General features: G+C 31.8%; 1 protein-coding gene across 1 annotated transcript; it reads right to left on the minus strand.

Moving 5' to 3' along the window:
• Window positions 1–1,000: 1,000 nt before the first annotated feature.
• Window positions 1,001–12,616, minus strand: LOC113378635 (CCR4-NOT transcription complex subunit 1). The gene is made up of 14 exons (XM_026619192.1): window positions 12,234–12,616; window positions 11,405–11,611; window positions 10,997–11,177; window positions 8,765–10,918; window positions 6,781–8,692; window positions 6,329–6,518; window positions 5,949–6,268; window positions 5,552–5,726; window positions 5,039–5,341; window positions 4,519–4,713; window positions 4,079–4,396; window positions 3,310–3,444; window positions 2,286–3,163; window positions 1,001–1,247 (listed from the first exon to the last, which is right to left on the minus strand). Exons 1-14 carry the CDS (start codon window positions 12,333–12,335, stop codon window positions 1,109–1,111), a joined length of 7,209 nt encoding a protein of 2,402 aa, XP_026474977.1. The 5' UTR covers window positions 12,336–12,616; the 3' UTR covers window positions 1,001–1,108.
• Window positions 12,617–13,397: the final 781 nt, after the last annotated feature.

The following is a 13,397-nucleotide window of genomic DNA, read 5'->3' on the forward strand; positions in this document are numbered from 1 at the left end:
TTTAGCACAAAAGCAGTACTACTATTAAAATGCATAAAACCACAATGATTATTTTGTTAAGCTAGAAGCCAAAGCTTTAATTAAAATTGTTTTAATAAATAACTGCAACTGAAGTTACATCCTTTACAACATTTAAAAAAAAAAATCTTTCATAAAACAAATATCCACGAAAATAGTCTCTTCATATCATCAGATACAAGTCATATTACACATATCTTTCTCTCTCTCTATAAATATAGAAATATTCACTAAGAAAGGCCTATAACATTATATACATATAACACATTTTAAATCACACTATTTCTATATAATGCTAATTATATGTACATTTTCACAATATTCGAGAATAAATTTATGTAATAAACAAATGTCTTCTCTTACATATCAGCAAGTCTTCTAACTAAAATATACAAACTTAAAGCTAACTGCTTACAGTAGTCTAATTATCATAACACATTATAATTACAATTATATTTTAGGGAGATCAAAATTCATTCAGCTAATTCTCCATCAGATAATGCTGAAGGTTGTGGTGTTTTCACAACCATGCAGGACCTGGCTACTGAGTCAAATAATCTGTGAAAAAATACAAGATGAATTTATCTAAATCATATGCCACACAAGTATTAATTTCAATACGCAAACATTAAATGGAACATTTATTCTTCATACTGAAAAAAAAGAAGTGTTGACCAATCTATAACTTATTACTTTATTTACAAAGAACATTTAATCCATTTACAAGCAAAGTTTCAAAGTTTTAGATGTACTACTAGGTATTTGATATAAATATATTAAATATAAATTTCAATCAAAATGAACATAACATCAATATATTAACATAATTATGTAATTTGACTTACAACATGTTGTAAATCTTTCATTTAAAATTCTTAAAAAAAGAAGCTATAGTAATAAGCTTATTATTTCTACTTCCAACGTAAAGAATACTGAATAAAAAGCTAGAAGCAAAACCGACTATTAAGCAAATGAATATCTACAATGTCACGATTTTTTAATGCTGTAAACATTTTCCATTGTTATCGAGGCAAGCAAAGCATTAGAAAATCCACACAAGCATGCTCAGTAAGTATAAGCATAATGATCATCACAGTGCTTTAGAGTTCTTTGATGCTAATGATGAAGAAGCTGCTCTCTGAGGAAATCGATAGGCAGGGATTTGACCATCAGGAATCAAGGGAATGTTAGAACATAAAACAGCTGCTGTTTTGAATTTGGCAATAGGCCTGCAAAGTCAATAATTAACTAAAGCTGCATGCAATATTTATATATATATATATAATATTTATATACAACCTTTTTAATTTTATACTAGATGATAAATGAATGACATGCATCATATTGCAATATTTGAATGTTTTAAGTAATTTTTATGTTAAATTATTGTGTTGACAGCAAAATTAATAACATTTAATTCCAAAGATAAAAAATTATCAATTACTCTTAATCAAGCTTAATTGGAGAAAAAAAGAATAATATTCATAAGAAATTTGTAAATATTTCATTTAAATTATGCTCTTGAGTAATAAAATCATTCATTCTCATCTAGAATGAATAATGAGGTGTATATCAAAATCAATAAAGTAGTTAGGCACCTCTTAATAAAAACATGTAGCCATCTTTCATTGAAGATAGATTTTAAAAAGCCAACTTGCTTCAAAAGACTTGAAACTTAACTTGAATTATAACTTGGGATATTTTGCTTTGAAATCGTCAATCAATCACCTTTTGTATTGCAGACTTTTGTATATGAAACAATCAGCTTCCATCGTGATGCACAAATGGCTACAAATTTTACTCTTGATTTGAATATAACATGCATTTAAAATATATAATTATCAACTTGGTAAAATGAAAAATAAATAAACATGTAAGAAAACCTAAGACAAAAAGGAAAAATTCTCATACAAAACACCAATTAAAAGTTATTATGTAAGCACAAAATGAAATGAGTAATTAAAATGAATTTTTATGTATAAAATTGAGTAAATAAAATATTACATTGAAATAAAGATGCAGTTATGCTGATTCTACTGAATGATTTAGATTAAACTTTTTTGCCAAAAAAATAATCTAGAAATAAACTATTTTAATAAAAAAACATTATTCTACCTACTTATTGCAATGATTTACATTCATCTAATCTACTAGTAAGTGTTAGTTTTAAAATATCCTAATTATTAATGAAAATTAGCTCTATGTCATGCACATAAAAAAGCTTAATATCAAGAAAACAATCAGATGTTTCTGAAATTAATACTCACTTCTCGATTTCTGGAGCACAGTGAACAAAATCATGGTCCCAAAATTTGTATGAAGGATTTTTAATCAATTCTATGAATGTTATCAATAAACCCCATGGATGAGGACGATTTACAATCAATCTTTCCAGTAATACCCTTGTTATTTGTTCTTGAATAGCTTCTGTATTCGCCTCAACAAACAAATACAGCAATGCACAACTAAAATAATGTGTATGGCTGTTGGGATATCTTAATTGATTAGCAATTGCATTTAAAAACAAATATCGTCCTTCATTATCTAAATCTACTGCAAGATTTTGGAAAATATCCATATGTGCACTATGAACAATTGTGGACATATTTGGTGTTTGTCCTTTGCTTCTAATATGCGCTATAGCTTGTGTGCCAACATACAAAACAACAGCATTCATCAATGGTATGTTGTACCTCAATCCTGGTTCATTAGAAATTTGCATGTTGCTTCTCAACTCCGATAAAAAAGTAACCGGAGCCCGAGCTTTAAGGTAAGAGTCCAAATCTTTCTTGAAGCTGATAGGCTGAATAAGAGCTGCATAATTAGTCATTACCCTTGGTGCATGCGATATTTCTGTTAGCATGTCCACTTTCAAGTTTGGGGTAAAAGGATCAGGTAATCTCATGTTGCGAGGAAATGCTGATAAAATTAAATTTCGCATCTGAATACAATTTGGGGGAATCACATCACAGAAGCCATAATGATAATCACATAAAAATTCTGGGAAATCATGTAATAATACAAGCAAAACTCTCAAGGTTCCCCTGTACAGTAGCTGAACAGGTTTAGCCAGTTCCGCATTTCGTAAGAATGGAGCTAGATATCTGAATAGATCAATCAAAAGTTGACCATACATTCCCCAAGCCTGAAAACAGTAATTTAAGATTTTTTAGCTGAAGAGCTCACTCATTTCAGATAGTAAGTAACTATTTATCAAAGAAGATAATATCAAATGGTTATATGGGTTTATAAAATACATTGTGAGCAAATTTTTAATTCCAATAAAATTACCTTTTGTTGAGGAGTGATGGCAAGCATTCTCCCGATAAATATTCTATGAGATATTAATTCCAACCAAGCATAGCAAAATCCTGGAGCCTTTGTTGGCCTCAAAATATGCAAAGTATGACAGAAAGCTGTCAACACCTAAATTAAACAGAAATAGAAAATTAAATTTATATATATTAAATATGTTACCTACATAATTAAATAACTAGTAAAACATTCAAGATTTTTATTTAAAACCAAGAATTTGATATTATCTTTCCTATGATACTCAATAATTATATAAACTAATGAAATATTTAGAATTGGGCAACAAACTTTTTACTTAAACGTTCACAAGAAATAGGTAATTTGCTTGATGTATCATGTGTTATAATTGCATAAGGTTTCTTCCTTATTTAATGACTGAAGACTATTAAAAATACTCAGTAATATAATGAAGAGTGAAGTATAATTATGCCCAAGTAATTTTAAAATATTTGAACTTTCACTTATACGTAAATCAAATATCAAAATCTGTTTTGAAACAAAAAAAAAAAAAAAAACTAAATATATGCACAATTTATCATTATCATTATAAACAAAACTATATAATCTCACTAATATCCTAAATATGAAAACCTCATTATGTATTCATATAATTCTGCCAATTTCTAATAAATTGGAAACTTCTAATATTTCAATCACAATAATTCAAAATATGACAACTGTTATATGAACCATATTATTTATGAACACACACACAAGAAGTCCAAAAATAATACTAATTAATTACCTGGAAATTAATGCTATCCAGAACAGGTTCAGGAGCATTAAGCTCCAAAAAAAGCATAATGAATATCCTATGATATGGGAGTTGTTGAAAGCCTGTACCATGACTTTCATGATCCTGTAGCAAGCACCCAGCCACAATACCCAAAACTTTATTGAGAAGATTAATTTTTGTGCTTGTATTACCAGAATCTCCCGAATGTTTTACAAGTAGAGATACCAATCTTACAAAAGCATCCAACCATGAAAAGCTTTTAGCACGAAGTAGAGTTGGGGTCAATGATTGATCATTTAAGTTGCGATACACAACATCAACGCAAATCTAGAAATATCAGTGAAAGGTTTTTACTTTTGTTTTTAAAAATAAACTTTAAAACACAACACTGTTCATGTACAATGTGATTTGACTTAGGCACACAGCGTATTAAAAAAATCAAATATTACCTGTGTTGAAAGACGGAAAAAGCGAGTTATGAGATCATCTGTTTTTAATATCCCATTAACATTCATTTGATGAACAAAAACACTAAAAGCCTTTGTTGGATCTCTAGCGGCTTGTGATGTATGATATATTTGTACCCAGTCTCTGAGAAGTACGTCTGTTTTATCCAATAAACCCGGTGGGTCATCATCAGCAGCCTATTGTAATTGTAATTATCATTAGCATTTTTGTTGACTGCAATTCGATTAATAATTTTTGTGCGCAACAAACTGATGACTATGCTTTCAGTATACTAGGTAATGCCAATAAGGAGACTAGTGATACTAACTACTAATAAACAACACAATATCTATAATGTAGTAATAATTTTATTATATAAAATCTTCAATTGCAATAGTAATTCATATATTATTTAAATTTTAAAAAAGAGAATATATTTGATTTCATTTCTTTTCTATAGGCCACAAAATTAAATTCATATTCTCGTAGTTGTATTTATCAAGCGATATGTAATGGACATACCCTAACTTGCAAAATGCCACTATGTATTTGAGCAGTAGGGCCTCCAGGTGCTCTATCACCTAGGAAATTATTTGTCTCGTGTGTTGCTCTCAACATATCCAACAGAGTGGCAAGACCTTCAGGTGGCTGACGAGAATGAACAGCCATTCTAGCTAACATATCAATAGTATTGAACAAATCAGCTTCCGAAACATGTGCGCTCAATCTTTCATCAATCAAATACAATTGCACTAAGGACATTGCAAAAGTCACAGCCATATAATTGTTTCCATTGTCCATGCACTGGGCAATAATTATGTCATACTGAAATATAAAAAGGTTAAATTTATATGTGTTACAATACATGCTAAATTTCATAATAACTACAAAATAAATCAAGGTTTTCCATTTACACTTATTTTTAATATTGAAATAAACTTCAAAAATAAAAATATAAAACGAATAGTTTAATGATAAATATAAATTATTATTATATATGTATCACTTATTTTATATGTATCATTTTTTTCATACCTGCTGCATATTGACAAGATTTGCCCTTATAAGACAGTCAATAGCATCTAAGTTGTATCGCACTTCTTCTCTACATTCTTGTAAGCACCTTGTAACTTGTTTACTAGTCCATTGAATACCATAGGCGCGTGGATCTTGCAGCATTTTCAAGACCCGCATGTGTAGTTCCCGAAATCTACAGAATTTTTTAGTTATTCAGATTTTGGTTAAATTCAGTCATATTGTTGGAAATTAAGATAAAATTATCTTCATGATTCTATGGTATAGAAACCACTTGATTAAGATGATTTTTGAAAAACAAAATTTGTACAATATTTGATAAAGTATGATTTAATTAATTGTATTCAAGTGAAATAATCTACAGTTTAAGCTATTCAACAAACTTTTGAATTTTTACCTGATCATTGGCTCAGGGCTTTCAGGCATGGGTGTTAAACCTTCAAGTAAACCTTCAACTGCTCTTTGTAGCAAATTGCATGCAGAGGCTACCTCCCTTGATCTTCTGGCTAGTAACAAACATTCTAAGAGACCATGGGTTAATGTGGCTTGTAAGGTCAGAGTCATTGTCAATGGAGAGCTGAGAAACTTCTCAATGTCGATAAAAAGCTTATCATATATAGCACTCATTTCATCCAGCCCATAGGATATTGGAGTTGGTTGATTAGGTGGTACAACGGTTGCAGTTGATTGAGGAAATGGAGTTACAGGTAAGGAATCCTTAAAAAAGTTCAGTTAGAAATGAAAATATCTGTGTAAGAACAAGTTCCAGCTACTTACTTGCTGCGTGGCTTTAGGAATAAATAAAGAAGCAGCATCTCTATCATTCAGAGGCAAGAATCCTGGGATATTTCTTGCAAATTCTTCATAAACTGCCATTTGAGAGCTAGATATTCCACCAACTTTTAATCTTATTTGTTCAGGCATTCTCTCTGCCTGGTAGGTTAAAGCCATTGGGTCACAATACCTCCTGCAATTTGATAGATGTACAATAAGATCATTTTCTGATCATGTGTGTAACATATTATTTTCTAATATAATTATTCTTAAACAAAATTTTAGAATTAGTGCATAGTTTATTTCTGAAAAGATTATTGATAATAAGTGATTATTAATTGAAATTTGAGAAATAATAAAAAAGATTTAATATTAAAATATTACCAAAAGTGTGTGAGTGGATTATGATAAATGACCATTGTAACAGCAAAAAAAAAAAAAAAAATGATACTGACCTTCCCTCATTTCTTGCAATCTTTCTCAGTTCATAATCATTTACGAGGCGTTTATCAATCTCTAAAATTGCTTTCTCAACTGCCGTCTTTTGAACATATGCACAAGCCAACTCCATGTTGTCTGCAGCCAACTGCGTTGCAGCACTTTCAACTACTTCTTTTTGTTGTGGTGTTGCATTGACCATAGCATTTAGAAAAGCTGTCTTTAAATTGGTGTTGATAGAAGATAAAAGCTGATCACGACATGTGATCATTGCCATGCCAGCAGCTAAATTCCTGACCATGTGATGCGCCGAAGTGCGCATTCTTACTTCATCTGGATCTAATGCAAAGTCTTTACGTACTACTTGTTCACTAGTAGTCAGTGCTATTTTAATGGAACGATCTACAACTGGCAAAATCCATTCTTGAATCGCTCTCTCAATAGAGCCACGAATGTACAACTTCAGATGTGGATGAGATTGAAAGAGCTGAATCATGGGACTTACGGTGATATGTTGAGCTAAACAAGCTGTGGAATTTATAGTGATATCCCAATAACTGAATCTGGGCTCTGGAGGCCCTACATTAACTGAGCCTCCAACTGATGAATCACTAGTAGCACCAACATTTGTGGGGGTCACAGATGCAACAGTAGAAATGTCATCTGTAACCGTAGCAGTACTGGGAACTAAAGGAGTTGATGCATTTGGTGCAGTAATTTCCTTCATTTTATTTGGATGGGATAATTGATATTCTAACTTCTGAACTCGATCAGGATCTTTTAGGTATATAGCAGGTTTTAAATTAGCTACATCTATGCTGAGATTTTTACACAAAACTTCAATCTCAAATTTCAAGTTCAATTTTAGATCTTGCTCTTGATGCAGTTCAGCCAACACATTCATTATACCCATGGTCCATGGATTTGGTGGCTTGAAAACACGACTCTTAGCACAAGATTCTAGGACTTTAGCGACAAAAGGCACAACATAAAGCAATTCTTGTTGGCCTTTAACATAAGCTTCAACTAACAGTGACTTTATATCAATGTCGATTTGGAGAATAGGTTTATTTCGTCCTAATGTTAACATACCTAACCAATGACCCAAATTTTTCAACAATGACCTATCAGAAAAATTTGCAATTCCTTTATCAGAACGAAGAAGCACTTTAATATTTCTAAAAGTCTCTTTTGTGACTAAATGATTTATTGCAGGTATCTTTAAACAATCTAGGAAATTAGAATACAATGCATGAAAGTTCAATTCTATTGACGCACGCTTCATGACCAAATATTGAGATATCCATGGCCAATATTCTTCGGTTATAATTTCTCTAATTTCATCACATTTAGTTTGTAAATTGAGTTGACTTAAATTATTAAAGATGAAAGCAGTCTTATCTTGGATATTTTCTGGAGGTGCTGTCATTTTTTCCTCTCGTTCTGTAGCTACCAGAAGAGTATCAATATTGGTAGCTACTGCAATAGAAGGTCTTGATGAACTTATAGATGCAGTTGCAGTATTTACTGGTGCAGGTTTTGTAACAGTCGATGTACTAATAGGGGTTGTGACAACTGATGTACGATAATGGCTGGTGGAAGTATTATTTGACAGCATAGCTGATAAGCTAGCAGGCAAAACTGGTCCTTGTGGTTTATTAGGCGGTTCAGCACTTTGCAAACCATATTCTACATATTCTATTAAATGTTGCGGAAACTCATTAAAGTGGGGAATAGTCCGAACATGTTCACAGTATTTATGATAGTCCTTTAATCTTGTCTTAAACCGATCCAAAGCAGCTATACCAAAATAATACATTTTAGAACCTTCAGGTTTTCGTAATGCATCTAAAACAAATCGCAAAGCCATTCCTAAAGCCATATAACTAGAAACCAATCCTCTTTCAATGATTCCTCCAAACAATTGTGCTGTAATATGAAGTTCTTTATCAGGATATTGAGGAAAAAATCTATATTCCTCAAATAAATTACGTAACATACAGTTAAATACTTCACGTTCATGTTTAAGCTCGGAATCTTGGAATTTCTTAAGCATGTCTAAAACAGCATCAATAGTTAAAGTAGGGTGAGGGGGATGATTGTAAATTCTCTGAAAGTAACTATTAGCCTCATCTTCAACCTCTTTAGTAACATTTTGACCCATATCAGGAAACAATATAGGTGCCTCATTAACAATTCTTGGCTTATCTAAACCAGGGGTGGGACCCATTCTCCCTAAGCTAGCTATAGAATTAACTCCTTGAACAATAGCAGGACCTGCTCCTACGGCACCTGCGTGCTGTAGAGATAAAATTGGAAAAGGACTATTTGAAGGTCCCGCTCCTACCAATCTAGGAGGCGATCCAGAAGTAGATGAAACCAATGGCCCTAATGATGCAGGAAGATTGAAAGTAGTGTTGGCAGGTGCTCCCAAATTCATGTTGGCCAGATTAGAACTTAAATTGGCCAGTGAATCTACATTAGAAGCATTGAAAATCTGCCCACCAAGACTAGATGGATTAAAAGGGGTATCTAATGCCCTATGTTGCCTTAAAACACCCGGAGGAGGAGCCTGCCTTGAAGCACTTAACATTAAAGAACAATTAGTTGCCATAGTTATTATGGCATCAGATAACTCTTGCTGTATACTGCCTATACAAACTTGCAAACAAGCTAACATTGTAGTGATAGTCTCATGTGGTAATTGTGCTGCTTTTGGAATCTGGTCATCTATCACTTTGTTCCCCATAATTTGAGGACAACGTCGCTGAAGAAATTTAATAATAGCTGACACAAATGTTTCGCCGTGCTCTCTAATTTTGTCTGTCAACCATTTTTCGAGCTTCAAATATTCTCTGCGAGAAGCTAAGCAAGCCAAATCTATAACAAACATAAATGATCTGGCATTTAATAACATGGACAGAGCTTTTAAATCTTGAGCTACATCTAAAATACGTGATAATCTTGACTGATCGTGTTCTCCTCGAAGGTACCACTCCGCCATAGCATGCATTATCACTGGTTTTATAGCAATATTCTGAGAATGCCAAGCATTATGTAATATTGTAGCTCCATTTGGATGGTTTCCCAAAAATATAGGCATCAAATTAGTTAACAATTCTTGACGAAAGACTGTAACAGGCGGACTGATTTGTAACAAAGCAAGTACTAATACATCAGGACAATGTTGAATTGGTGTCTTGAAGAGCTCCTGGGCCTGTGGATAAAACCCACTTTCAGCAATATAAAGTAGTACCTCAATTAAATGTAGAGATCTCCAGGAAGCAATGTCTTTGTTGTCAGTCTCAGGTGGTGATTTTAGCAAGTCAATATGAACTTGAGCATATGGATGATCCGCAAATGAGAATATATCAGGATTCTTGAGAATATTAGTTATAAGACTCAACTGACCCTCAACATTACTCCAATGCCGATAAATGCATTCAACTGGGAAAACATTCTGATGACAACCAGCTGATTGCAAACCTAATCGCAATAGTGTGAATAATGTTGAGAGAGCTTGTCTATCTTTAATCATGAATTCTGGATGGTCCAGCTGCATGCAAACCTCTTTCCAATTCAAATTGGGCACCACTTCCTTTAAAGCTTGTATGAAGATCTCTGGTTTCCATGATGTTGGATGATCACCTGATGCATTAGTGACTGGTTTTTCTTTATTTTCTGTTGAATTTGGCCAAAAAGTACCAGGTGTTTGCAATACCATGCCTTCAGATAGATTTGTATGAGTCCTCGCCATCATAGATATCATTTTGGCAACATCGGTTGGGGTTAACTCCCGACCACTCATCAAAGTAGTTCTACAATCTTCAACAGAAGATGTAAAAGCATAGCCTGATTCCAAAAGCATTTCAGACCACGTTCTATCCATTATGGCAGCTGTGACTAAATTATTTTCAACCGAGCTCATACTCTCACAAGAAGGTTCAGTATCTTCAGGATAAAGAAATGGTGCTAAAATTAAGGGTACCCTATCTCGGGGAAAGTCCCTGCACAGATTTGTAAGAAAAAGGCTGTGTGTTATATCCGGTATTCCGAGCTTAATATTTTGTCCTCTTGATAGACTGGTCAAAATCAACTGCAGAACTTCTGGACTTGTATCATGCAAACCACCTTCTTCTTGACCCCGATGACTATCTAAAAGAATTAGTGTTAAATCGAGTCTTCAAATCTTTTGGTATAGAGCATTTGAATCATATTAATAAATATACATACCAGAGTCAATGTAAGGTTTAATCAGATCAGGAAATTTCACTTTCAAATGGACAGCAGCAATATTTACTGTGTCAGGATTCGTTGAGTGTAACAGTGACAATGATATTACAACTTCCTGAAGAGTGGTCAGTGATAAAGTACGTGAAATTTGTTTTAGAAGTTCTGATGTTGGCTTTAAATTCTAAAATTAATTAATTTTAAACCATTAAATCAAATCAAAATTAAATATTTAATTTAATTTGATATAACAAAAAAATTAAATAATATTTAATTACAAGGTTATCTTACTTCTCATGCATCTATCTTCACAAATTATGCGCTATTAAGCATGCATTAATATATAGCTAAAAGACTTTGTTAATAATATTAAGCAACATAAATATTAAAACAATAAGAAAAAACAATTACCTTTTGGCTCGTGAAAGGATTGTCAATAGCGTAACAGACAAAGGAGACAAGGGCAGGGTTATTGAGCAGTGATCCGCACTCTGCACTGAGCAGTTGCGCCTGCGCAGAACCTTTGCCTCCTGCACTTGATATGTCTCCAAAATCCACCAAAGAAAACAGACAACGAAAAAGATGTCTATTTGCTTCTAAACCAAATTGCTTCACAAGCTGATGAATAATATAAAATAATTAATGTTGCTCCATTGGTTAACAAATTTCTAAAGGATTCTAAAGGTAACTTAAAAAAAAATTCTTAGTTTTTAAACAAGCACTTGATTCCATACAACTCAGATACTATCAATAAAAATTGCTACATTTATTTTTAAATACGTATTATTTTAATATAAATGTTATTTTTTTGAGTATTAGAATTGAGGACAGCTGTTAAATTCTTAATTATCGATAGTTTTCCAATTTGATCATGACAAATACTATAAAATCTATTTATTAGCAAGAGTCAATATACAGTAAATAACATTGTTTCTTTCTCTAAAATCGAAAAACAAAAATACAACAATAATATGAAATTAAAAAAATAAGTGTTTTTTTTCATTTTTTTTTTTTTTTGTATATTATTGCACCGAAGTAAAAATAAAAAAATCGTATAAATTTGTATTATGTTTAAAATTCAGACACAACTTCATCAAAACACGTCTCTATGCATTTTTTCGCAATTTGATGCTTTATTAAATATTATACTAAAAAAAATTTTTTCCAAATACTATTAACAGTTGTGTTAGTATTGTCAACATTTTTCAACATGGCGAATTTCATAACAGAACTAAATTACCTGATGGATCTCACGGGTGTTCTGACTATAATTCTTTTTGTTCAAATTAATGACCAAATTACTGATCTGTGTCAAAGCAGAAGTTAGAGGGTCCAGGTTCATAGTTCCATTAAACCCACCACGAAAGCTTCAAATATGTTTGAAGCTTTCTGCGGTGTGCAGGAAATGCTATACTTTCTGTTCTTATGAGAAATTTTTATACCATAAAAATGGCTTAAGCGCCACATTTGTATAACTAATATATTCACAAAAGGTTTTAACTTATTTTCATATTTTAACAATCACTAGCAAAAATTAACACTCCGCTTCGCATAAGTTAATTTCTATACGAACATGACGACAGCGAGAAAAAAGATAATCACGCGTCACGGCACACGGAATGAAGTTGGATGCAGAACTAACACAAACAGAGGAGCGAAATTCGAACTCCTCGAAAAAGTTTTAATTGTTTTCAATACTTCATAAATGCAAATACCAATTCTGAAAGAAAAAGTCGTTTATAAAACATTACCAAATAAATCATTACTAATAAATATAATATATAGCTTATTTAATATTTAATATATAGCTTATTTGGTATATATGTATAGTTTACGAAAAAACACAGAATGCGAATGAATATCAATATATAGACATTTATCCAGCCTATTTTTGTTATAATTAGTCATATTAAGAACAATTTCTCTTATTGCATTTTCAATGCATTTATCCACTTACGGTGGAAGCAAACTATATCGTGTATTACATGCGTTATATATTAAGTAACAAATCCGTGACATAAAATATTTCACATGCAGATATTGAAATACTATATTTTATACATTCGGGAAAATATAAGTAAACTTAAAATATGCTAATTGTGATTCCTTTAAATGCAGGTTGAATAATGCGAATAATATATAATTATAAATTCATGATTTTACCTTTGTCAAACAGCTTTGCAAGAATGGAAAATCTCTTTTATTCTTGATAATTATGATAGATATCAAGCGTCACACAAGAATATCTTGATCTATACAATTGTCACAATAATATATAGGTATATAATATCGTGTGTATATCTTTAGTTTTAAATTTTTAAGCATAATTACTCCTTATAGAACGTGATTATTTACCATTAAATATTTCTACCGTAACAAACGTGATAATAATCCAATACTTTTA

The sequence above is a fragment of the Ctenocephalides felis genome, unplaced genomic scaffold (genome assembly GCF_003426905.1).
Source record: "Ctenocephalides felis isolate EL2017-DRISC unplaced genomic scaffold, ASM342690v1 CF-g0.4_SCAFFOLD_01886, whole genome shotgun sequence".
In the NCBI taxonomy this organism is placed as follows: domain Eukaryota; kingdom Metazoa; phylum Arthropoda; class Insecta; order Siphonaptera; family Pulicidae; genus Ctenocephalides; species Ctenocephalides felis.